The 25640-nt window shown below is 51.1% G+C and overlaps 1 protein-coding gene across 2 annotated transcripts; it reads left to right on the forward strand.

Annotated features, from left to right (window-relative positions):
* The first annotated feature begins 7582 nt into the window (after positions 1–7582).
* LOC308503735 (membrane-spanning 4-domains subfamily A member 6B-like) lies at positions 7583–17823 on the forward strand. 2 transcript variants are annotated; one of them, XM_081063368.1, is made up of 8 exons: positions 7583–7687; positions 8491–8604; positions 8975–9101; positions 10937–11071; positions 11571–11627; positions 13000–13203; positions 16409–16510; positions 17206–17823. In XM_081063368.1, exons 2-8 carry the CDS (start codon positions 8600–8602, stop codon positions 17341–17343), a joined length of 768 nt encoding a protein of 255 aa, XP_080919494.1. In that variant the 5' UTR covers positions 7583–7687; positions 8491–8599; the 3' UTR covers positions 17344–17823. The 2 variants fall into 2 exon arrangements, with proteins under 2 accessions (XP_080919494.1, XP_080919493.1); XM_081063367.1 differs by lacking the exons at positions 7583–7687; positions 8491–8604 and having other exon boundaries at positions 8771–9101.
* Positions 17824–25640: the final 7817 nt, after the last annotated feature.

Genomic DNA, 25640 nt, shown 5'->3' on the forward strand with positions numbered 1-25640 from the left:
AGCCTGGTATGATGGCAGGGTTAATACACCCTGGGGCAACCCCCAAGAAATGGATGATTCAGTACTTACCCTGTTTCCCCGAAAATAAGACTTAGCCAGACAGTCAGCTCTAATGCATCTTTTGGGGCAAAAATTAATATAAGACCTGGTCTTATTTTACTGTAATATAAGACCCTGTCTTTATAATACAATACAATACAATACAATACAATACAACATAACACCAGGTCTTATATTAGTTTTTGCTCCAAAAGACTCATTAGAGCTGATTGTCCGACTAGATCTTATTTTCGGGGAAACACGGTAAGTACTTCTCTCTGTCAGTCCTTAGGTGGACAATTGCAAGAGGCTCTCCATACTCCTCAGAAGGTTCTGATGGGATTCATCCCAATTGCCCACAGCAGTGACCAACTCAATAATTCTTCCATGTATTCACCATCTGGTTTCACTATTCCCAGACTCTCATCCCTGCTTCCTAGAAACACATCCCAAATAAACCACTTCTACCCAAATCCTTGTTTCAGGGTTTGCTTTCAAGAGGAACTCAGGTTATATACCCTTCATTCAAATACAACTTTTCTGGGCCAGGTTGTGGGGATTAGCCCCTGAGAATGTCTCTAGGAGCTCAGCAAATATTTCCTGGGTCTTGAAGACACTTTTTCCCTTTTGGATTCAACCACGTGAAGTTCGGAGATTGCTGGGCTGTGGTGGACTTTGGTTTCATCTCCATCCTCAGACCTAACACCGTCCAGCATCCCAAGGAAACATGAAAGGGATGGTTCATAGATATATTGTAAGAGAAGGAATAAGAGGTCTTGGAGACTGTGTTTCCTTGGAGACTGTGGTCTCCAAGCCTTGTTCACTCCTCTTAACACAAAAGGCAAAGACTGTCACAAACATAAGGACAGAATTTGTCAATGGAGACTTAGGCACTTTACGCTGAAATTTTTCCAATCTCCCTAAAACTCTGGGGTGGACTTTTACTTCTGGAAATAATAATCTGGTGGACCAGATATATTGAAAAAAAAAAAGTTATACAAAATTGGAATGCTTCATAAAAAGCAACAAACATCCTTTCAAGTACAAGGTTGAGTTGCCGGTGATGCTCGGGGAATTCCTAGCGGTTGAGATGTAAAGAGGAAGCATGAAACCCAAGTGAGTGCCCTGAAGAGGTTTGCCATTTCCAGGAACTTAGAGCGTGGGGCTGAAGGAGCTATAACTAAAACCTCAGCAAAAAGCTGAGCCACCGAATGGCTTCCGGCTCCATCAAAGGGTTGACTCCAAAGTTCTGGTGACAAAGTGGGCCTTGAAGCAAGGGCCTCTCTGTCTGGGAGTATCTGCTTTTTGAGGAATTGGTCTCTTTCATATGAGTTGTTGAATTGTTGTGTGTAGAGTTGTTGGTGGTATTCCCTCTTTTTTCCTTTTCCTGTCTGTGGGGTCTGCAGTGATAGCCCCTTCTTCATTCCTCACATTGGCAGTCTATGTCCTCTCTCTTTTTTCTTTGTCAGTCTAGTGAGAGGTTTGTCGATTTTACCAATCTTTTCAAAGAACCAGCTTTTGTTTTATGTGTCTTCTCCGTCTTTTTCTGTTTCTAATCTCATGGGTCTCTGCTCTTATTTTCTTTTATTATTTCCTTCCTTGCGCTTGCTTTGGATTTGATACCTTGAAGATAAACTTCTAATATAGTTCAGACACTATAAATGATTACACATTACATATTTGTATGGATTCCTTGGTAATAAATGATTACACATTACATATTTGTATGGATTCCTTGGTAATGTCTGACTGAATGCCAGATATCAAGTATAAAACATCGAGGAAGATGTGAACAACGTTATCTTCCTGCAGAAGTACCTGATTTGTCCTCTGTCAGCAGTCGGGATGGGGGTGGGTAACACAGATCCAGTCAGGAGTTGACATGACAGAAGGCAGATTTTATTCCTCACCAGGAGTCTGTCTTCCTGGCCTCACTGTCTCCTAGGATTTAGCCTTTCGGCATCTCAGTAGAAAGCCTTGCCGTCTTACCACATTCCTTCTTGATAGCTTCTGAAACCAAACTTTCATCTTTCGATAAGGCAAAACTACCCGAAGCTCTGCTTCATTTTTAAGGCTCCTATTTGATGCTTTCTGCTTGGTTTCTTGCCTTCTTCCTCCAAGCAGTTTCATAACTGGCAGATATTTGAAGGGGAAAAATTACAGACTATCAAGCTTGCTTCTCTGAGGCGCCCTTTTCTCTAGAATGTGTGCCCTGCGAGCTCTGGCTGTTTTGGTAACTTCCAGTCTGGGCTCGGTCTCTCCAGCCCCATGGAAGTGCAGAAACACCTAGCTGTACTTTGATTAATACCTGCTAATATTTCCAGCAGCTGCTTCCTGCCTGTCCCTTGGTATCTTATTCTCTCTACCACTAAGAAAAGGGCAGATGCCATGGGGAAAAGCAGAGGCCTATGTGGGCACTGGGCTGCACTTCCCCTCTCACCAGGCTCCAGACACCTCATGTCCTGGGTTCTCTCCTGTGCTTTCAACAGCTGCTTTGTATATTTTTTCCATCTTTCCCACGTGTTCTCAGTGAGTTAGTTGGTCTGATATAAGCTCTTCTATCATAGCCAGGAGAGGAAGCTGCAATACATCAAACATAAACTAACGAATGACCCATGAATTAAAAACAACTCAGCTTTCTAGAAACGGCTTGTTTATATTTTGATTTGTTAAATCTGGACTAGGTCAAATGAATCCCCCCGCCCCCACCAAACTTTTTTTTTGCAGGTATACATAATCTCCGCTCCCTACCACTCTGAAAAGGTCAGCTAAATTGGGTGGAATCATCACTTTATTTTAGATTTTCATTATGGAAAAAAATTAACAATTAAAAAATATACAAAACTAGGTAAAGCTGAACCCCAATACACCCATCAGTCCCCAGCCAGTTTTGCTTCATGTAGGCCCCTGCCCACTCTCTCCAGTATTACTTTGTAACAACTCCCAGGTATGATGTAATTTCACTTAAACTTCCTTTAGCATGCGTCTGTGAATGGTAAGTAAGGGCTGTCAGAAAATCATAAACCCAATACCATTTCCACACCTAGAAATTATCAATAATTTCTTACTATCATCTAGCGTCCAGTCAGTGGTCCACGAGGGCCCTCCATGGAAGCGTTTTCCTTGGGTGTAGGACAAGCCCACGGGAGTCTGTGGGTATTGCAGGAGGGGTCTGACAGCGAGCGAGTCCTTGGCTGGTGTGGGGACAGAGGCAGGAGTGCGGTTTCCAGGCTCTCGGCCTCACGTGGAAAGATGCTGGGTTGGGTAGTAAATGGCCATCAACTGTGATTGGATGGCCATCAGCTGTGGCTAGTGAGCCATTGGCCACTAATATAACTGTCGTGGCTGAGCTAGCAGAAAATGGGGGCTAGCAAGGAGATGGTGGCTGGCAAGTGGATTTCAGTTAGCATGGTGCATTGCAGCTAGCACGGAGGATTGCAATTGGCAAGTGAGGTTGGCAAAAAAGCAGACGGCAGGTTGCGGATCGTGTGGCTCCTGCTTCCTGTGTCTCCAACCCAGCCACCAGCGAGATTATAGTGGTCTGACTCCCCTATTCATGGCTCCGTGGGTGTTCCTTTTTGGCCTCACCATGTTCTGCGTTCTTATGTGGGGAGCGGGAACTGAGACCTGCATGGCAGCTGGGCTTCCAGCCTCAGGAGGCTTTCAAAAGGCCAATCAGAGAGTCCGTATAAAAAGTGCCAGCAAAGCAGACTTAAAAAGAGCCCATAGGGTCATCAGCATTCTCACTGCCCTCATGTAAGTAATAGTGAGATTAGACTTATTTTGCAAACACATTAGTCTTACTTTGCTTATCTTTGGTAAGAAGGGGATGTCTGTAGGGGGAGAAGTTATGTTTCCATGGAACACTGTAACACGCCCTTGTTTAGTCCCCTTGTGGGCTAATCCTGTTCACGGTTTCTAAGGTTTTGTAAACAACTGGATCTTGAATTCTTCTAGTTTCCTTCAAAATCTAGCTACAACTCCCCACCCACATGAACGTTCCAATTTTTCTCCCTTCTGACCCGGAATCATTGGGAACAAAACTGCCCTTGGCCTGAAGCCTCGCATACTGCTGCTGCTAACTTGCTATGGACCCTGGAAGTGGTCACAACAGCTCAGGTACGACAACCTTCACGCCTACTGCCGTGTGGGCCACTCAGAAAGGTTAATGGACATGGAAGCTGCCAGCCAGGATCTCACTGTCCTTACTCCACCATCTTAAAATGCTTCGAGCCTGGACATCTGGAAACACCTGGAAATCTTCTCAACCGGCTGCCTTCTGGACTCAGAACTGGGGTTTGTGTGTGTGTGTGTGTGTGTGTGTGTGTGTGTTTTAACGATTCCTCTTTGTTTTTCTTTTATTTTCATAGACACTCCCCTCATTAAATGCCTGACACCTAGCACCATCCTGCACATACCCTCTACCTCGCAAAGCATGGTTCAGCTGGTCCGAAATGAACAAGAGGCCACCGAATGCGAAACGATGTCTTCCCTTGAACGAGAGGGGGGCTTGACGGAGCTTCTTTGCTTGACCAGACTCTAGTCAGGCTCCTAAACTTCCTCTTAGGCACACCTGTGCACTTACCTATACAATCCAGTTTTAGCCAGAACCCTGCTAAGTCACATGGCCACAGGCTGCTTAGCTCACAGCAACGGAAATCTATTAAGTCCCCGCCATCCAGCTGTCCATCCCCCTCCCCCTTCCCACTTGCTTGTTCCATGGATTCCCTGAAGCTGAGTCAGCACAGCTGCTCTGAGACCTCAGTGGGCCGTTAATTGCAGGTCAGTATTTACTTCAGTATCTTGTCAGTCCCATACAGTGACTCACCTCCAAAAGTTCCCTAAGGCCCCTTCCCAGCCAATCTCTGTCCCCAGGCCAGGGGCAACTACTGTTCTGATTTTTCTTACCAAAGATTAGTTTTGCCTGTTAGAAAACATCATATAAATCGGACCATATGGTATGATGCTCTTTTTGATTTATAATTTTATGAGTTTTAACAAAATACTTCGTCATATGATGATGGTAACGATCAAAATGCAGAATAAACACCCCCCACCCCTGCAATTTCCTCCTTTGTAGTTACCTTTTCCCACACCCCATGCCCTGGCTCCTGCTGACGGTGGTGTGACATAGAAGCTGAGCTTGGGGTCCTGTGGCTGTGTGACTTCAGACAAATGGATTCACCTCTCTGTGCCTCAGTTTACCTATCTATAGAATAAGGATAGGAAGAGCACTGGGTTGAACTGTGTCCCCCAAAAGATGGGTTCAAGTCCTAACTCCCTGTCATGCAGGGTCTCAGCTCCCGCTCCCCGCACAAGAACGCAGGACACGGTGAGGCCAAAAAGGAACACCCACGGAGCCATAGACAGGGGAGTCAGACCACTGTATTCTCGGAGGCGGCTGGTCGAGACACAAAAGCAAACATCCGCCTGTACCCCAATGAGGGGTCTTCCTGCACCCCAGTCTCGCTAGCGGCCTGGTGAGACACAGGAAGTAGGATCCACACAATCTGCAATCCACAATCCGCTTGCTAACCACACTTGCTAGCTGCAAACCCAGCCTGCTAGCTCAGCCACGGCAGTTATATCAGTGGCTAATGGCTCACTGGTTACAGCTGATGGCCAACTAGCCACAGCTGACGGCCATCTACTACCTGAGCCAGCACCTTTCCATGTGAGGCCGAGAGCCTGGAAACTGCTCTCTGGGACTCTGTCCCCATACTCCCTCTATGAATGTGACCTTATTTTATGTGGGTGGGGGGTGGGGAGTGGGGGGAGGGGAGGGGTTGGGGTGGAAGGAGGGGGTGGGGGAGGGGGTGGGGTTGGGGGTGGGGCAGTGGAGGGAGCCGTAGTGATCCTGCCATTCCCATGATAAGGTCTCAAGTACCTACTTTCCTTTTACTTGATACCCTTTCCCCCAAGGTAGGAGGGCTCAGATGACTGGGCACTGTTATGTGTAGGGTACATGTCTGTATTAGAGAATTACAAATATTACGAAGACGTAGTGACTGCTTGAGTGTGGTGTTGTCCAAGGATGGATAAAAGGACTGATGGCACAGAGCAGAGGGCCCAGAAACAGACCCTGGCGCGTCCCAACACGATTCATAACCAAGATGCAGAGCCGTGGGAAGGACCCTAGTTATAATCAACGTGCCAGCACAGTTGGACAACCACCAGCTCAGATGGCCAAGTGGCCTTTGGTTTAGGCCGAAGTAGGGTAACAATAGGTCCGACTTCAAAGAGTTGTTAAAATTACCTGGCTAAATTTACAAACTGGTTAAGAGGGCATTGAGATGCAGGAAACAATGAATAAAGAAGCACTTTAATTTCCAGCATCACCGCGTGGGTTCAGTCTTAGGATGGTAATGACTCGAGCGCCTCCTCGTGGGGGCAGGAGGCATCACGGGGAGATGGTGACCCCCCGGTGAGCAGCCAACTAAGGTTCGGTGGGAGTAGCGGAGCCCTGATAACCGCCGACCCCTTCCCTGGGTGGCAGCACCCACAGCTCTGCTCCCCTGAAAGGTTAATTGTCGAGTGTCATCAAGTTAGAAAGCCAAACCAGGGAACTGGGGGAGAGGGGGTACCCCCACTCCTTAGACCTCATTTCCATGTGGGATGCCCCCCGAGAAGTGGTTCTCAGGGTGTGGCCCCTAAGACCCTTCCACGGTAAGAGAGGTGAAAATACCTTCACATAATACACGTTATCAACCTGCCTCCCTGGGGTTTTCCAGAAGCTTCCAGATGCAGTCTGAAGCCACCGATGGAATGCGGACGCAGATATGTGGGTCCAGCCCTCTGCTGTGATGTCAGGCGTTAAAGACATCTGCAAACACGCAACGCCACGTCGCTCTGCTCACTCGATTCCTTTTTAAAGGCCTATAGAGTTCTTTTTCATAAAAATATGATTAATGTTTACATGGAATGGGTGTATGGTCATTTCCAATGATTTGATTAGTGCACATTTTTAAAATTTCTGAGTTAGTTTCTAGTACAGTAAATATCGAGAGGTATAACACACATCAACGAACATTCTTTGGGCTCCTCAATAATTTTTAAGACCGAGATCTCCCTGTCTGTTACGCCAGCAGACTCCTCCCACTTCTCCCCCTCCCTCCCAGGGAAGAAGGGATGGCTTGGGGGTGACAATTGGATTGGGTGCCGTGGCGGTGGGTGGAGCAGAGGGGACCTTGGCAAATTCCCGAATACACCTGATGACAGTGGTGGTTAAGGGCAGCGGGGAGGCAAGCAGGTGGTGAGTTTGACAGGTGGGAGCCTCGGAGGGGGGTCAAGGTGGGGTGAGTAGGAGCTCAGAGCCATACAGAGCAGGGCATCCTGTCCGACAGGGAGGAATCTAAGACCTGGGAGCTTGAGACACTCCGTCTACACACACGGGGTTGAAGGTTGCTGAGCGGGCAGCTGGCTTTCTCATTTAAATTAGTTCTACTTATGGCCATCCATTCAAAACTCAAAATGGGGAAGAAGGAAGCCCTGCTCGTTTCACAACACCCCATCCCCCTTGAGAAGGGCCAGCACCTCTTCTTGTGCAGTGACAGTGCCAGTTCAGAGGGCACAGGAGCTTCTCAGGGAAGAGCAAAAGGGAAGTTGTTGGGGCCACCCCGACTGCAGCTCTGCAGAAGCCCAGGGGCAGGTAGGCGTCCAGGCATCGTCCTGAGCTGGGAGCCCCTTGTATTTTGGAAGCGCACTGGGGAGGGAGTGGAGGAGCTGGGCTCCCTTGTCTCCGCCTCCAAGGAGCTTCAGGAGTCGGGGAAGGTCTGCTCACCCGCCCGTCCAGTGGCCCCTGCAGCCCCAAGGGTCTAAGGCGCAGTGTGCTCTGTGCCTGTCATACACAGATCCAGGATCTCGCTGGCAGTCTAGACCTGTCTTTGTGATTGTCACTTGCACCCGGGGGCCCTCTGCCTGGAGCCCCGTGCTATTTCCACTAGACGCCACCGGGCACCTAAGCTGGCTGTCCCTTCCGAGCCGTCCATGTTGCCTCTTCCAGCCTGGAGGTCTGGGGCACCTGAAAGCACTGAGACAACTAGACAAAGGCCAGGAAGCAGATTGGTGGCCTCCTGGGACAACCTCAGGCTTTTCTCTGTGCCTTGCTGTGGACTGAGCTCTGGGGCAGCCCTGCGGGCCAAGGTCTGCTGTCGGGACTCATCAGCTGGGAAAGTCTAATACTTGAAACTGAGACTGCTAACATTTGTTACATGTAATTGCATGGAGTTAGCCCATGTAAATTCCGTTTGGGAGGTAGCTGCTCACATCTATCCCGCAGTTATCACGTGCTTTGTGCTCTGAACGCGTCATGTCACTCAGAACCCGGAGCTTCACTCTCTGATTGGGGTTGCTGTGCTGGGGCCGGCACAGCCCAGAGCCTGGCACATCGCAGGGGCTTGGTAACCTGACCCTGAGAGTTACTCCATCAGTAAGTGTTACTATTCCCATTAGGGCCACAGAAGCAGGACAAAGCTAAGGGTACATCCTGAAGGAGACGGCCTCGTCTGCGAAAGGGAGGAGACCAGACTCGGAAAGCATCGAATCTCACTCCTGGGTTGGGATGAGGTGCGCTGTCCTTGTGCTATTCAGATTTGGTGGGAATTCCTGGCGAGGGTGGAGGTGGGGCTGGGGAGGGCGGGAAAGGGGAGTGGGAGATGGACGGAGCTGACCGGCACGCTCCGTCTGGAACCCTTGCCCCTGACGCTCCTCCTGGCCGGCTTCTGACATCCAGGGAACTCTGATTACCGAGTTGATGGTGCTGTGAGAATTCTCACTGTCCCTGGATTTGAGGTGCCCGCTGTTCCAGGTCCCTTCCCCAAACCCAGGTCACCCCAAGATGAATGCAGGGTTCAGATCCAGGGGCACCTGAAATATGGGGCATTTGCCACATGAAGGCCCTGGGGCTGCAGATTGGTGTCCTGGCCTCTTCCAGCAGAATGGTGCCCCATGACATGCTTGGTGGGAACTTTGTGTTCCTTTCACTGGCGGACGTCCTCATGCCCCACGCAGAGAACCAGGGCAGCAGGAAACAAGGGCTGAAAGCTGAGGCCAAAATGCTCGGGGTAAGTGCAGCTGCCAGAGTGGACGGGCTGAGCGTGGGGACACGTCCACAGTGAGGGCAGAGCCTCAGAGTGGCTCTGGGACGCAGGCTGCTCCGGAGGCTTGGGGGTGGGGGCTCTGCGACCGCCCAGGTCTTTTCCACGGCAGCCAGGGAGTTCCTGCCTGTGTGTTCTCCATTCCATGGGGAATGTTTAGCTGAGTTCTTTTATGAAACTTTGCTTTTATAATCCATTTTAAATAAATGACAGCGGACGACATGATATATTTGCACACACTTTATATTGGGTGTGCTCAAAATTCTGTTGAACAAACTCTTCTAGATTTTACCTCCTAGGGACATTTTCTTTTTTTTTTTTTTTTTTTATTGGGGGAGGGGAACAGGACTTTATTGGGGAAACAGTGTGTATGTACTTCCAGGCCTTTTTTTCCAAGTCAAGTTGTTGTCCTTTCAGTCTTGGTTGTGGAGGGCGCAGCTCAGCTCCAGGTCCAGTTGCCGCTTCTAGTTGCAGGGGGCGCAGCCCACCATCCCTTGCGGGACTTGAGGAATCGAACCGGCAACCTTGTGGTTGAGAGCCCACTGGCCCATGTGGGAATCGAACCGGCAGCCTTCGGGGTTAGGAGCACGGAGCTCTAACCGCCTGAGCCACCGGGCCGGCCCTCCTAGGGACATTTTCTTTCTGAAAACTGTAGAAACTTCATCGCCCAACACCCCATTTGAAAATATTAAGTATTTTGAGAACAGATGTGACGTTTGCCCTTTGTCTGCCTTCTGACATCTCCGTGATTCCTCAATGAGACGCCACTCCACTGAGTGAGGGAAGGGGGGCAGGGAGAAAGGGGACAAGTGGCGGTGGCAGCAGGGACCAGGAGTGGGGTCCTAATGCCTGGTCCCCCTCAGCGCCTCCTTGCCCACAAGAGCTGCTGCGGTTGCCTCATTCGCAACATAAATCTGCCTCACGTTCGGTTGAAAAGGGCTTGCAGGCTGACTCATCTCTTACAAGTGAGAAATTGCTTAATAAGTGTTATGTAAGAGTGAGAGCTTGCGGTGGAATTATTTGGGGGCCACTGGGCGCCCCATCACAGCTCCTGCAGTTCCTCCCAGCTAGGGAGCCATGGCCTGAACACAGGTCCGTGTGCCTATGCGTGTGGTGGAAGGTGGCAACCAGCTTCGGCACACCAGCTGTGTACACGGAAAGGGGGCTGGGAAGCACGGAGCTTGGGGTTCCACAGGCAGGGTCCACGGCCCTTGCCAGGAACCCGGGAAGCTGCACCCACCCAGTTACTAAGGAATGAGATGTCACCGTGCACGTCCCTGGGCCCTAACCTGGGGCAGCGTCCCCACACTGCTTGCCAAGGCCCCAGAGCTGCTAACAATTCCCCCGGGTTACACCCGAAGCTCTGACCGTGGCTGCCTTGGCTGGCTCACCTGGTGTGTTGGGGTCCACTGGCTGGTAACAAATTACCTCAAAGTGGGGGCTTAAAAGCTTAACCTCTCAGACTTCTGGAGGCCACAAGTCGCCAATGGCGTGTCGGCGGGCCGCGCTCCGCCCCAGTGCCAGGTGCTGCCACTTTACCTGGTTTGCAGCTGCACAAGCCCCCTCCTGTCTCCTTGTTCTCCTGTGTGTGTGTGTCCGTCCCTGGGGCTCCCTCCTCTGCTTAGAACCACATCTGCCATATGGGATTCAGGGCCCATCCCAGCTCACTGAGACCTCGACCACACCTACAAAAGCTCTAGTTCCACAGGAGTCACATTCCAAGTCCTGGGGTCAAGGCTGAAACACACATTTTTGGGAGGATGCAATTCGGCACCTGGTAACCCCCTTTTCTCTCCCAACAGACTATCCAGATCATCTCCAGCTTCATGGTCATGATCTTGGGGCTCCTTATAGCGTGTTCTCCCTTCCCCCATCACTTCAGCTCACTTATTGTCACCCTGGTGAAGTCTGGCTACCCGTTCATAGGTGCCAAGTGTGTGAGTGAGTGGGCACTCATTGGGGGGTGGTCTCTGGGTTGGAGAGGGTGGGCTCAGTCTGCTCACCTGTGTCTCGGCAGAATCTGTTGTTTGGAAAGTAAAGGCGCAGGTATGGAACGTGTTTGGTGGTAAGATGGAGGTGGGGGGGCGCGGGAGTGGCTCTGCAGAGGGGACAGTGTGACTCACTGGCTCCAAGGTCAGGTCTTCTGATGATCGTACTGTCATCTCCTGGGGCTTGGGGAGCGCAGTGGCTTCTCTCTGGGGGGACTGTAAAATTGGTAGCCCTAACAAGGACAGTTTTAAACATAAAAGGGTGCTATTGATCATAAGCTGTGACACAGGAATGCCTGACTGTCCCTGACATCCCAGGACAGGCCCCAATGTCCCCAATGCCTTCAGTCCTACAGGAGAGCAAGGACGTGTCAGCTGGGTGGTGGGGACGTCGGGGCTGCCTCTTTGCATAGAAACCACCCTGCCCTGTTTTCTCTTTTCTGAGTAGTTTATCGTCTCCGGATTGCTGTCCGTCATTATGGAAAAAAGAACAAATAAGCATATGGTGAGTGCAGGCACGACGGCACCTTGCTTACTTCAAAGGGGCTTTGGAGGGTACTCAGATGAGTGAGTGGACCCCCAGGTCGGAACAGGTGCCCTCGGTCAATGGCCCAGGATGACCAGCCCAGAGGGCCGGCGTGTGCCTGCACTCCTCACGCAATGCCCGCTCGGTAACCAGCACCGAGCCGTCGCCAGGCTCTGGGCCACTTTATGGAGAAGTCCTGCCCGGTCATGACATGCTTTGGTGCTAATTGGCCACCTGAACCTAGGTCCTCAGTGACCATGGGGACAGGGCACGTGGAAATGATGAGGTGTTTGTAGCATGCCACCCGTTGGGCAAGAAAAGCAGAGACCACAAGCAATGCCCCTCCCTCAAGATGGAACCCAGAACGGGGACTTGTTCAGGCCAAGGCTCACACTTGGTCACTGATGGTGACCAGGAGCAGGTCCCTGCATTCTTGTATAGCCAGGTCAGACAAGAATGGGGTAAAAGGGGGGCACGGGGGTGTTGAGAGATGGGACACTTCTAAACTGCAAAGACTTCCCTTTTCTTCAAGAGGCATGAGTGGGGGCTAGAGATAGGGAAATTGAGTCTGAACGGCCTGAGACTAGGATCCAGGCTTCCTGCTTCCAGGGGCTTCGACGCTCTGAGTGCAGCTGGGGTCTCTGCCCTCCTCTGGGCTCACCCCGGGGCTGGGCTATAAACATCCACGTAGGTTCCCTCACCTGCCGAGGTGTGTCCCTCAGGCACCTTTTGGTTTGTGCAGGGGACTGGATGGAAAGAATGGGGGGAGCCCCAATTCTATTGTATCCCTGTGTGGGGTATCCATTGGAGTTAGATAAGAAGACCCCTCTGCCTCTAGCCCTGCCGTGCTGGGGCCCCTCAGGCTGAGCTGGGGCGATGGTGCTGAATGTGGGCCCATGTGATGCCAGCCCAACCCGGGACAGGGCTTCCTGCAGGCTTTGGGGAGATGGGGGAGGGGGGCGCCTCTTCAGAGTGGCTGGGTGGGGCAGGGCAATGCCAGCGGGGTGTTCTGGGGGACTAGGGTGGTAGTGGTTACCAGGCACTATGGGCAGGTTGATATCCTACCTGCTCGGGATGGCCCAACTGGACATCGGTCCTGCGTGTGTTGCCATCCGGTCCTGCCCAGTCCTGAGCCCCTTGGCCCCACCCAGAAGCATATGCTTCATTCTCACATTTGTGCATTTTGCAAGCATTTCCCCGTGGGCTCGGCAGCTCTGCAGAGGGCGGAAGGGACGCGAAACGGATCCTATCACACGGACCCGTGCTGCCGTGGGACCCCGATGTGGAAACCCACATTTGCAATGCAGTGGGGACGTGCTGTGCAGAAGCCCTGACCTGGAACCCCCCGCAGGCCTGCGCCAGCCTGGCTACCAACCTCCTGAGTCTCGTCACTGCTTTTGTGGGCTTCGTGCTCATTACCTTCCACATGGGCAAGGTACTTGTCGCCTGGGGACAGTGCGAGCTTGAGGTGGTGCCCACGCAGCCGTCCAAGAGCAGCTACTACAGTTCAGGAAGCACAGACTTTACATGTGCTGTCGCCAGCTCCATTTTGCTGGTGAGTATATTCAGATGGAATGTTCCAGACTGGAGAAATCTGAGAGAGTCCCAGCTTCTTGTCATCTGCCCTTTCTTCGGAGGGAGAGGGGCTCTGGGGCAAGGTCCAAAGAGGCAGAGGAAAAGCAGCCAAGTGGGCTGTACGTAAACTAGCCTTTATCTACCAAAGGTTATCCCAGATCTCGTGAACTTGACAAACATTTGGGTTAGTTTCTATCTTTCTGAGAGTTTGAGGAACATTAAATTTGTATAAGTGCTTATTTTTCTTTAAGCCAATTAAATAGAGCTCTGGGGACAGAGCCCCAGAGAGCAGTTTCCAGGCTCTCGGCCTCACGTGGAAAGGTGCTGGCTCAGGTAGTAAATGGCCATCAGCTGTGATTGGATGGCCATCAGCTGTGACTAGTTAGCCATCAGCTGTAACCAGTGAACCACTGGCCACTAATATAATTGCCGTGGCTGAGCTAGCAGGCTGGGATTGCAGTTAGCAAGTGGGGTCGGTTGGCAGAGAAGTGGACGGCAGGTTGCGGATTGTGTGGCTTCTGCTCCCTGTGTCTCCAACCCATAAGCCAGCGAGAGTATAGTGGTCTGACTCCCCTACCTATGGCTCCGTGGGTGTTTTTTTTTGGCTTCACCATGTCCTGCGTTCTTGTGTGGGGACCAGAGTCTCTGCATGACAAGCTCTTTTAAAAAATCACATACATAATACACACACAGATATAGAACAAACATATGTCCAGACACAGACGTCTTGTAAACTTACGTTTTAAAATTGTTGCCATGTCTCAGGTACAATAACAGAGCTCAGAAGAGTAGCTGGATCCATGGTGTGTTTCTGGCAGGTGGACAAAATTAAGGTTACCTGCTCAGGTGGCCAAAGTGTTTCACTGTAGTTTTTTCATTGGTGCTGTAAGGGTGCTTTGCGGGGAGCAATGGCTGGAGCCCCCTGTCTTTCAGAGGCTTCTGCACAATCACAGAATGCAGTCCTTTGTCTCTGACAGGTTTGGGGTCCCTCTTCTCAAGGGTACCCCTTAAAGTGGACTATCTTACCTAAGTCCAAATTTCCCCAAAGTGGCCACTAAGTTCTAAATCGTCCTTTAGAAAGTCCACCCATTTTCCCAGAAGGCACAAGATCCTGGTCCGTGGTGGGTGGACACACGGGAAGCAAGAGTTTTTTGGGAGGCGGAGAGATAGTTGCAGATCCGGTGGAAGGACCTTTGCCTTGGGATTCCCTAGGACGTCTTCCCTCAGAGGAGCCCTGATTCTGAACAGCGGTTCCCACACCCAAGGCATCACGTGTTTCCCCTTTGGAGCAGAATAGGGTGACTTACTAAGAAGCTTCGACAAACAGAGGACAGGCGCCCGCAATAAAGCCAGAGAGCTGAAAACGCAGAGTGTGGAACCCCGGGGGGATATCCCGAGACAGGCTTTCACATTCTCATTGGCAAGCGGAACTTTACAAAAATAATGGAGGCTGCGTCGCATTCCAGTTGTATCAGAAAGGCTTTTAGTGGGTAAACTCAGGAGAACAGGTACAAGCCCACAGAACACTGAGAAAAGGAGATGGGACAAGGAGGACGAAGGTTTCCGTCCTCACAGCCAGGGAGGACCGGAGGTGGCCGGGAGGGTGACACACGCCCAAGGACAGTGTCCCAAGGACAAATCTCATGGCCTCATCCCAGCTCAGGCCTCCCCTGATGAAGCCAGCAGATAATGGGAGCTTCTGGGGGGTGGTGCTGTGAGCAGTTTGGATGAGGTTTGTGTAGGGGTAAAGGATGAGCTCACTTGCAGGGAATTTTCTCAGGGGTGGGGGGGCAGTGGAATCCCCTCCCCACTTGGTCCTTGAATGCAAAGGACCCCGTGCTGGGCAGATGAGAGCAGCAGAAATTCATTCTCTCACCTTTGGAGACCAGAAGCCAGAAATCAAGGGGTCATTGGGCTGTGCTCCCACTGAGGGCTCTGGTGAGGGTCCGTCCTGTTCCTTCCAGCTTCTGGGGGCCTCAGGGGTTCCTTGGCTTGGGGCCATGTCACACAGGAGACCCTGCTCGCTGCTCCATTTGTCGTGCGGGGAGGCAGGCGGGGTCTCTGGTCCTGCTCCCCACATAAGAACGCAGGACATTGTGAGGCCAAAAAGGAACACCCACGGAGCCATAAGTAGGGGAGTCATATCACTATATTCTCACCAGCGGCACCCGCCTCTCTGCAATCCGCTCTTGCTAGCCCCCAATTCTTTTGCTAGCGTAACCACGGCAGTTATATTAGTGGCCAATGGCTTACGGGTTACAGCTGACGGACAACTAGCCACAGCTGCTGGCCATCTGATCACAGTAGATGGCCATTTACTACCTGAGCCAGCACCTTTCTATGTGAGGCCGAGAGCCTGGAAACTGCTTTTTGGGGCTTTGTCCCCACAGGGCACATCACCCCAGTTTCTGCCTCCATCCTCACCTGACCTCCTCTGTGCGTTTTTATGTTCTCTCTTCTTATAAGAACACCTGTCGTGGCATTTAGAACTCACCCTAAATCCAGGATAAACTCAGCTTAACTAATCAGCTCTACAAAGACCCTATTTCCAAACAGTGTCACATCCTGAGCTTGCAGGTGGACATAGATTGGGGGGCACAATGCAACACCCTCAGTCATGGTCAGCATGAATGAGTCCAATGGGCTGCACCCCTGTGGCCTCACCTGTCCTACCTGCTGGCTCTCGCTCGGAGGAAGGTGACCCAGGGCTGTGGAGCTGTGGGGTCCGCGTGGGCATTGGCAGCTAAACCAGCTGGCCCCTTCTGCAGGTCACCGTGTCCCTTGCTGCCGGAGGGGAGGGGTGAGTAGAGGGGGACGGCAGCAGTGTGCAAAGGTCTCCTGCACTTTCCACCCGTGTGGACCTCAGGGCTAAGCATCGGCGTGCCCACTTCACGGAGTTGGAAACCAAAGTTCAGACAAGCAAAGAGACTGGCCCTGGAGGCTCCAGGCGACCCCTGGGTGTCTGCCTCCCCCTCTGGAGCCCAGGGCGCGCCCCTGTCTCCCAGGAATCAGGATCAGGTGGGGGCAGGTATACCCAGGAGCAAATTAAATGGTGCCAGCCGACAGCAGGAGTGAGGGCAGCTTGCGAGGCTCTCTGAGGTCCGAGACTGCCTGCGGCCTCTGGCCATCCTGGAAGCAGAGGCCCGGGGCTCTCAAGTACCAGCCCTGTGTGCCCTGGGTTTCAGGGGGTGCTGTCTGGGATGCTTCTGTTTACGGTGCTGGAATTCTGCGTTGCCATCCCGACGTCCGTCCTCTGGTGGAGACGGGTCCGTTCAGGCGTCCCCGGGGTGAGTCTGGTGGGGCCTGGGGCTCGCGGCACAGGTGGCTGCTCAGGGGGTGGTCATGGGACTGTGGCAGTTGGCACTGGGCAGGCCCGTGAGCGTGGGTCCCACTGAGAGTAAAGCAGCTGCTGGGAGGGCAGGCCAGCGAGGGGGCAGGGGTCCAGGGCCGGGGCAGGGGGCGGTGTGGCTGCTGAGGACTGGTCGGCCTAGACAGCAGTTGTACAAACCACTGGCTTAGCAGAAGAGGAAACTGAGGCCCTGGAGGCCGGGCGACTTATCTGATGCCTAAGCTGCCTGAGTCGAGATGAGCCCCTCCCCCAGGGGAGGCTCAGTTTCCCCACCTGGCCTGGAGCAGGTGCCTGGCCTCCAGGATTTCCTCATCTTGGAATCCCTCCTCCTATGTCACACTTATTAAAAAGACCTTAACACCCACCCCTGAGAAACGAGAGCAAAATCATACTCAGACCAAATCCCATGGCTCAGACATGGAAGGAATTAACTGATTCGATTCATTCGAGACCTTGTAAAGGAAGAGCAGTGGGAGTCCTGCGAGTTCACCGCGGCTGGACAGGCTACTCTTTATGGTCAGCCTGGGCCGACGATGGCTCCGTGTGTCACTCTGCGGGTTGTGGCTGGGGAAGACACGTGCCTACAGCTCGGAACTGAGTTCAACGGGTGCTCACATGCCCTGTCTTCTCCAGGATGTGCGCTTCCTGCCTCAGAGTGAGACGGTAACCTTCAACGTGCTCCCGGAGCCTTTTGCTGATCCTGCCCCTGGATCTGATAAACTGGCCACCTCGATGGAGAGAGAGAATGAAGGAAACAGGGAGAGAGAATGAGGGAGAGACAGAGACAGACAGACAGACAGGGACAGCGGGAGACACAGAGCGTGAACGAGAGAGATGTCAAAAAAATATATATGGAAATGGAGCCCCTTTAAACGGGAGCTGCTACTCCAGGGGAACTGTCTGGCACGTCTAATACCTCGAGTCTTTGAAATGTCCAAACAGCAAAACCACCTTTGCACTGGGCCTAAAGCAGCCTTGTGCCCCAATGACCTGTTGGCAAAGATAACAAGAGAGCAGATACCATGACTACCAGACTGAAAACATATTAATATCATAAACATTGTTTAGAATTAGTGTCACTATGTAATCTGCACCAATGACCTTTCTTCTACTGATGTAATTGTCCCCTTTCCTTGCTCATAAACACCCCTGGCTTTTGTCTCCCCATCAGAACACTATTTGGGCTTCTGCCTGAATCAGTGATTCCCAAATAGCTATTCTTTGATCTCAAATAAATGCTCATTGCCTCTCACTCAGGTGCCCCCAGGGTGAGTCTGGTGGGGCCCAGGGCTCATGGCTCAGGTGGCCGCACAGGTGGTGGTGATGGGACTATGGCAGGTGGCACTGGGCAGGCCCACGAGCGCGGTCCTGAGGTTAACAGTGAGTTAGGGTGACCTGTGAAAACCAATGCTCCTTGAGAGGGTGCGTGGACCTCGCTGAAAACTTGGGTCCAAGAGGCTAAGGGACTTATGAACAAGTCTGTCTTCTAAGCGAATGTGTTCCGCGTGGGTCTCCTGGCTGCCTCACATGGATTCAGAGCAAATATGTCTGTGACAAACCCCTCAGGCCACCAGGGTGCAGATGGGTCATGGCGGGACCCAGGAAGCCAGGCTGAGGGGTCATCACATCCACTGGATCGGTGGCTGTGAGACTGGCACCAGGTCCCGGCCTTAGCGGTCAAGTTGTCTGTAGGACTTACCTGAATGACCCCACGGCCCCCACCTGGTGGGGGTTCTCATATTTTATCACATGTAGGTAGACAGCCTACATGGGACCCTGGGTCCTTTCGCTCCAAGTCAGGACACCTTGGAAGGGTCACCCCAGCTTTGTAGCTGGTAGCTGTGGCCTTCACTGAGATGGCACGACACTCCAAATCTGCTGCCCAAACCTGCTCCCCTCCCGGCCCCACCTCCTCTCCCCACTCCTCTCTTCCCCTCCCTTTCCCTCCCCTCGCATCCCCTCCTCTCCCCTCCCCTTCTCTTCCTTTCCCCAGCGGTCACCCCAGGAACATCCCCTGACACTTGCTACATGCTGCTCTCCACCACAGAGCCTGGGGACCCCAGTCTGCACAGTTGGCAGACACCTGGCATGGTGGTGAACAGCAAACGCTGAGATGGGGTTTGGACCGATCACTCGTGCCTGCTGGTGGCACAGAGCACAGAGGGCCTGGCCAGGTGGCCGTGTGATGGGTAAACCTCCCAGCGGTGGGCAGGATCCTGGAGGAAGGCGGTGCACGGTGGGGGCTGCGTATCAGGCGTTTGAGCAACACGCAGGGAGCAGAGTCTGTGGGGGTGGGGGTGGCTGTTTCCAGTCCTCAATGGAACAAAAGGCCAGGATGAACGGACGTCAAGAAGGTGTGAGAGTCACCTCCAGAGATGAAGCTCTCCACCTGGGCAGGCCAGCCATGCTGGGGTCAGGGACAGTGTTGGAAGAGAATGGGACCTTGACATGGATGGGGACATCGGGGTGACACACCCCGTATTTTGAACTCCCAGACTCTGTACCCCTGAGCATGCAGAGTGCTCAGCCCACCCGACTGGGGACACTGCCCCCTTCCTGGAGACAGTGCAGAGCTCTCAAACGTACCATTTGACTGTACAGTCGGGGATTGGCCCAGCCCCCACTTTGGAACCTTGTTCTGTGGGGTAAGAGCTTCTGTCGAAAAGCCAAGTAGAAGCTGGAATGATCCCACCTTGACCTCAGCCAAGACAGTTAATCAAATCACATCTCAGGGGGATGGCAGAAATTGGTGCCACCCTCACAGGCTGAAAGGATGCAGGGTCATTTTACGTTTCACTGTCTGAGGACATTTCCTCCCTTCTCCGTTTTCTCACATACTCACCTCCAGATAAACTTCAGAACCGGCTTTCCAAACTCCAAGCTTGTTTCAGGGTTTCCACGCAGAGATTAATTTAGGATAGCGTTGATATTTTCAATTTTTGATTCTTTCAACAGAAGACCCTGGGAGACTTCCAGATCTTACTTTAAGTTGTATTTTTAAAAATGAAATTCTCTGTCTCATCCAAAAGTCTTGCCAGTTTGTTTCGTCCTGTTCAGTTTTTCTAGACACCCATTTTCAAATATCTTCCAGTGGCTAGATCGGTAGTACAACATTTCATGTTGGCATGAATAGTGAAAATCTTTCTCTTGCCCTTGATTTTAATTGCCATGCTTCTGATATTTTAGCATTAAGCATGACCCTGGGGTACCACTTGTACTATTACTTATTTGACATTTTTCTTTAAATCAACTTGCTTTTTATTTTTAAGATTTTTTTTTTAATTGGGGAAGGGGAACAGGACTTTATTGGGGAACAGTGTGTACTTCCAGGACTTTTTTCCAAGTCAAGTTGTTGTCCTTTCAGTCTTAGTTGTGGAGGACGCAGCTCAGCTCCAGGTCCAGTTGCCATTACTAGTTGCAGGGGGCGCAGCCCACCCCCCCTTGAGGGAGTCGAACCAGCAATCTTGTGGTTGAGAGCCTGCGCTCCAACCAACTGAGCCATCTAGGAGCTCAGCGGCAGCTCAGCTCAAGGTGCCGTGTTCAATCTTAGTTGCAGGGAGCGCTGCCCACCATCCCTTTTGGGAGTTGAGGAGTTGAACCGGCAACCTTGTGGTTGAGAGCCCACTGGCCCATGTGGGAATCGAACCGGCAGCCTTCGGAGTTAGGAGCATGGAGCTCTAACCGCCTGAGCCACTGGGCCAGCCCTCAACTTGCTTTTTTACTCAGCTCCACTCTAACCACCGAACGTCATGGGTTTTTTGTTCTGAATATGTTTTTATTATATGTCTACACACATTAAAACAAATACCTATTTAAACCTCCTATTTGAAAAAGTGCATTCACGCTCTGTGTTCTATCTGTACAGAGGCAAAAAGGGAGAAACACACTGAACAATTTTCCAGTTTCGTCCAGAGCATTTCAGTGCCACGTTCTTCCTCAAAGAGTCAGGGTTCACCCTGGAATGTCTAAATATACTTTTCAGTTGCCAAACATGGAACATACTATATATTGGTTATAGAAAACCAAAAGTGCTCACTTATAAAAGAAGAGGGTTAACCTGGCCACTTGCAGTAAAAGGAAGCGCTTCTATGCTTGAGAACCCGGGTCCAGGTCCAGTTTTTCTCCTTCCTGGTTGCATAAGTCGGCTATAATCTGTGGTTTCTGCCGATTGAAACCCATGCTCGGAAGAGTTCCTGTTTTGCTCACATTTATGTCACAGCCTCTGCGTGTTCCTACCCCAGGAAAACAGCCTTGTTTTTCACTCCCCAGGGTTCCCATTGTGAATATCTTGTTTTTTTCCTCTATGTACATAAATGAGATGATAGTCTTTTTAGGCTACCCTTTGTGTAGTTTTGGTGTCAGAAATACACGAGCATCTTAAACGGAGCTGATACATTTTATGTCCATTTTCTAGGCCCTAGACAGTTTTGTGTGATGATAGATATCATACGAGGTCTGACAATTAAGTTCACAAACTCATCCTAGAAAAAGTGCTCCACACCTCACTGCTGAATATCACTACGGTCACCTTCAAAGTCCTCCCCTTGGGAAGCTACGCACCAATGCCAGTGCCTAGTTTCGGAACTCCTTCAAAGCAGTTTTGGAACTCTTTTTCTGGAATGGCCATCAGAGCTGTCATTGTACTATCCTTGATGTCCTGAATGTCATCAAAATATCTTCCTTTCAATATTTCCTTTATCTTCAGGTAAAGAGTCACTGGGGGCCAGATCAGGTGAGTAGGGAGGGTGTTCCAATACATTTTTTTGTTGCTGGCTAAAACCTCCCTCACAGACAGTGCCGTGTGAGCTGGTGCATTGTCGTGATGGGAGAGCCATGAATTGTTGCCGGAAAGTTCAGGTCGTCTAACTTTTTCACGCCGCCTTTTCAACACTTTCAAATAGTAAACTTGGTTAACTGTCCAGCTGGTACAAATTCATAACGAATAATCTCTCTGATATCAAAAAAGGTTAGCAACATTGTTGCCAAAACTTCATGAATTTACTTGTCAGACCTCGTAGGTGTGTTGTAATTGTAAGTATAATAGGAATTACCTTCTGTTGACAGTTCTTTATTTCCATCCTGTGACGCCCAGCCCCCAAACTCCAGGATCTAAGTTGTGTATCAGTCAAGACGTTAACCGTGAGTAACAAAAACAAAACTTAAAAAAAAAAAGAAAGAGAATGAAGTGTGGTTGAAACAGAGGGAGAGTTCATTTTCTCTTACAAATGTGCAGGGGGTGGCTGGCCCCGGGGTGTCAGGTGAGTCGCCGATTTCCTGCCATTTTACTGCTGTTAATCACTACAAAAGCCGAAAGAGAAAAGGAGGAAAGCCAGAAGGACGGAGGGACGGAGGGACGGACTGCCAGCAGAAATCACTGGCACCCATCAGGGGGCGAACGTTACCTGCGAGCCCTGCAGACGCCCTAGGAGTGTCTGTGTCCCGACCTCCTAGGTGACCCCCATCCCAACACAGCACGCGCTCATCTCTGGTGCAACTGGAGAGTCTTCTCTCCCGCTCTGTCCTCTCGAGCAGTTTGTATGTGAAACAGTTGATGTGTTACCATACTTAGAGGATTTTTCAATTGCCCTGAAATCACGTAGGCCTGGGAACGCTGAGTTTTGAAATGACTGGTTTTGATTTAATTTAGTGATTCTAAGTCTGGTCCACCTATTTTTCCTGTGTGTGTGTGTGTGTGTGTGTGTGTGTGTGTGTATACGCAGCTTCCACACATTTTTAATTCCCTCCACATTGACATTGATGCCGCCAGGTCTCCAAACACCACCTCACAAATCAACTTGTACAGCAGAACCACTTGAAACTTTGTTTTGTTTTGTCGGTGACAGAAAACACACAGGGGGCGGTGTGAACTTTACATCATTTCTCTGGACTGTCTCTGGGAGAACTCATCTACTTACGTATCTTCAGTTTATGCCTCCGAAAGTGACAGGCTTAACTTTGATGTCGCCTAAGCTATCACCTTCATTTTCTAGATAACGCCACTTTTAACGTCCAAGCAGGACCTTGTTACGGGCTGAGTCGCATCCCCTCAAGGTTCGTGTGTCCAACTCCTGACCCCCAGCACCTCAGAATGTGACCACTTTTGGACATAGAGTCCTTAGAGAGGTGATTAAGGTGAAATGAGGTCACTAGGGTGGGCCCTCATACATTGTGACTCAGGTCCTCATAAGCAGAGGTCAGGACACAGATACACACAGAGGGACGACCGTGTGGGGACACGGGGAGGAGACAGCTGTCTACACGTCGAGGAGAGAGGCCTCAGAACCAGCCCTGCTGACACCTGGCTCTTGGGCTCCAGCCTCCAGGACTGGGGACAGCGAGTGTCTGTGGTTTAACAAACACTGTGGCATTTGTTGTGGTGGCTAAGCAGAAGAGTCACACAGCCCTCAAACTCAATGAGGCCAACGCGGAACTCACCATCTTCCCCTCAGCATGTTTCTTCTGCTTTCATTAGGTTGTTCGTCTGCTCTCCCTTCCCGTCACTTGGCCTCTAAAAGTTCACATCACCTCCCACGCGCTTCCTTCCTTCCTTATAATGAGATGGCCTAATAAGAGCGTTTCCTTATGGGTTCTTCCCTTTTCATTTCTCATGTGGGGTAAGGCTGACCAATTGTGACCTCCTACTCAGTCAGCATCTCACCATTTCACCACCACCTGCACGAGGCAGTCCAGTGGTCATAGAGTCTAGAACCTTCTGCCATCTGGAGGATTTACCCTTCTCTACTGCTCCTTCTGCGGCCCCATCTTCCTCAGACCCGGTGGGTTGTTGTTTTCCATAACATACCTATGCTTTCCCCCAGATCACACTTTATCTGCATTGTGCCCGATTCCTAAAATAGCTTCCCTTCCAGCAGCTGCCCACTGGTGTCCTGCCCATCCTTCCAGGGAGCTGTCTTTGATGGCACCTGCCAGGTGTCGTTACCCCAGCCTCTAAGGTGTGTGTCTTGCTCCCTCCCTATAAGAATGGTTTCATGCTAACTTGTGCCCTGCACACGGGTTTTCTTTCCTCTCTCCACAGCTAGCCTTGGGGACAAGGGAGCATTCATTTGACAGAGTCTTCCACCAGCCAGCATTGCTTTGCACAATACCAACCAAGAACCACCCCACATTGTCTTAATTTTGCAGTAGAGGAAATTCAGGCCAGAAGGTGGGTGCAGTCATGAGTAACCGAGTCAGAGGACTTAAGTCTCACCTTCTAAATCCTCCCACAGCAGGATGAAATGTAGTAAAAATGACAAACCTTGAAAACATGTTCCATGAAAGAAGCCGGATTTTAAAAGACCACATGTTGTCTGATTCTATTTCTATGAAATGTCCAGAACGGGCAAATCCAGAGACAGAAAGTCGGCCAGTGTTTGCCAGGGACTGAGGGAGAGGCGACGGGGAGGGACTGCTAGCAGGTCTGGGGTTTCTTTTCGGGGTGATGGAAACGTTCTGGAATGAGCTAGTGGTAATAGCTGCACAACCTTGTGAACATACTGAAAACACTGATTTGCATAATTTAAAATAGTGAATTTTATCATATGTGAGTTGTAGGTCAATAAAATAAAAGAAAGCCCAGTGCCTTCCTGGACTAAGAGAGCCTTCCTTCCCGAGCAGGTGTGTCCTCGCTTCCTGCCATGGCTTGCTGTTCTGCACCTGGCCTCCCGTCTTCTCCCCCGGCTGCTCTTCTGCCCGAAGCCCTGACCCCTGCTCTCCACATCCTTTCACTTGGGGTGTCCTCCTGACCCTGCCATCCTCAGCTCAGGAGTCATCGCCCCAAGAGGCCTCCTACTCTCCATGTCGTGTTGTATTGACCCACGTACATGCTGTGCTTTTTTGGGTGCAGAAATGCTCCCTGACCTGACAGCTGTCTGCTCCTCTCTCCCCCCACCCCAAACTGCTCACCTCTCCCCTGACCTCTTTGATTGGGGGGCCCAGGTTCTAGAATTCAAGTGATGGAGTTTTTCAGAGCAAACACATATGCCTGATGGGAAGGTCATTGTCCCAAATAGAAGACCATGGACCCCAGCCAGGCATCTCCAGGGGTGACACGTGGAATGATTGACAGCTCGCTATACCCCTGGGTTAAATTTCCCACGAAGACTTCACAGGGGGAGTTATGGCAGCTTCCAGGACCCACCTCATGGCCCATTTCACTGGCCTCGTCCTACTTCTTGTTTTCACTTTTGGAGGAGAATATACAGAGGGTGCCCAAAAAATGTATACACATTTTAAGAAAGGAAAACTGTATTAAAATTGTAATACTCAATATATACCACTAACAAAAGATGAATACAAGTCATGTTTGACTTCTGCAATGACAAGAGGTGCTTAAAGTGGTTCCCATCAGCGTCCAGACACTTCTGGTGACGGCGAACTGTTGCTTGAGCAACACTGACCAAAGTGTCCACTTACCTACATTTTTTGGCACCCCCAGTATTTATGGTATCTTTTTCTAGACATCCACACTTTTCACATTTAGCAGTTACGCCATGCTTGTCTAATTACGGCGGGTTTTCCGTGTTTTGTTTTGGATTTAGTGTTTGTACACCACTTGCCTTTCCCCACCACTAGTTTTCCATTTCTTGCCTTCCTGTTGGCGTCTGCGTCATGACTGGTACATTCAGCTCGTATATTAATAAATGGCAGGACATCTGGAGGGGCAGGGACTGATGAAGGCACAGCTGGTCTTGGGGACACCATGTTTTGAAGCCTTCCCCGGTGGCATGGGATGGAAGCAAATCTGTGTCCCTGCAGGTTTCGGTCCTTGGACGGATAATGACAATGACTGCGAGACAAATCAGGGAAGCAAGCCAGTTGAGAGGAAGGGGGACAGTGAGATGAGTAATAAGCAAGGACAGAGAAAGACGAGCGGCGGTGCAGAACTGCAAAGACTGGGAGGGTGGGTGATGGGCAGGGCGAGCCAGCCTAGACCCGCACCCTGGGGTCTCCTCCACCCCATGCTGTCTGGAAAAGTCTCCCTGGGCTCCGGACTGCGTCCACAGGGGGCTCTGCTGAGACTCAGGAGCATGACAGGCAGAGAGCCGGGGAAGCGCTGGCTTCTAGAG

The sequence above is a fragment of the Rhinolophus hipposideros genome (genome assembly GCF_964194185.1).
Source record: "Rhinolophus hipposideros genome assembly, chromosome: 10".
Classification (NCBI taxonomy): Eukaryota; Metazoa; Chordata; class Mammalia; order Chiroptera; family Rhinolophidae; genus Rhinolophus; species Rhinolophus hipposideros.

Excerpts from the sequence above, each read along its gene's own strand:
- LOC308503735 (XM_081063367.1), top strand. The coding sequence starts at position 8,880 with ATGCAGGGTTCAGATCCAGGGGCACCTGAAATATGGGGCATTTGCCAC. Across the intron at positions 9,102-10,936 it reads CTGAGGCCAAAATGCTCGGG|ACTATCCAGATCATCTCCAG; the intron begins GTAAGTGCAGCT and ends CTCTCCCAACAG. Across the intron at positions 16,511-17,205 it reads TCCGTTCAGGCGTCCCCGGG|GATGTGCGCTTCCTGCCTCA; the intron begins GTGAGTCTGGTG and ends TGTCTTCTCCAG.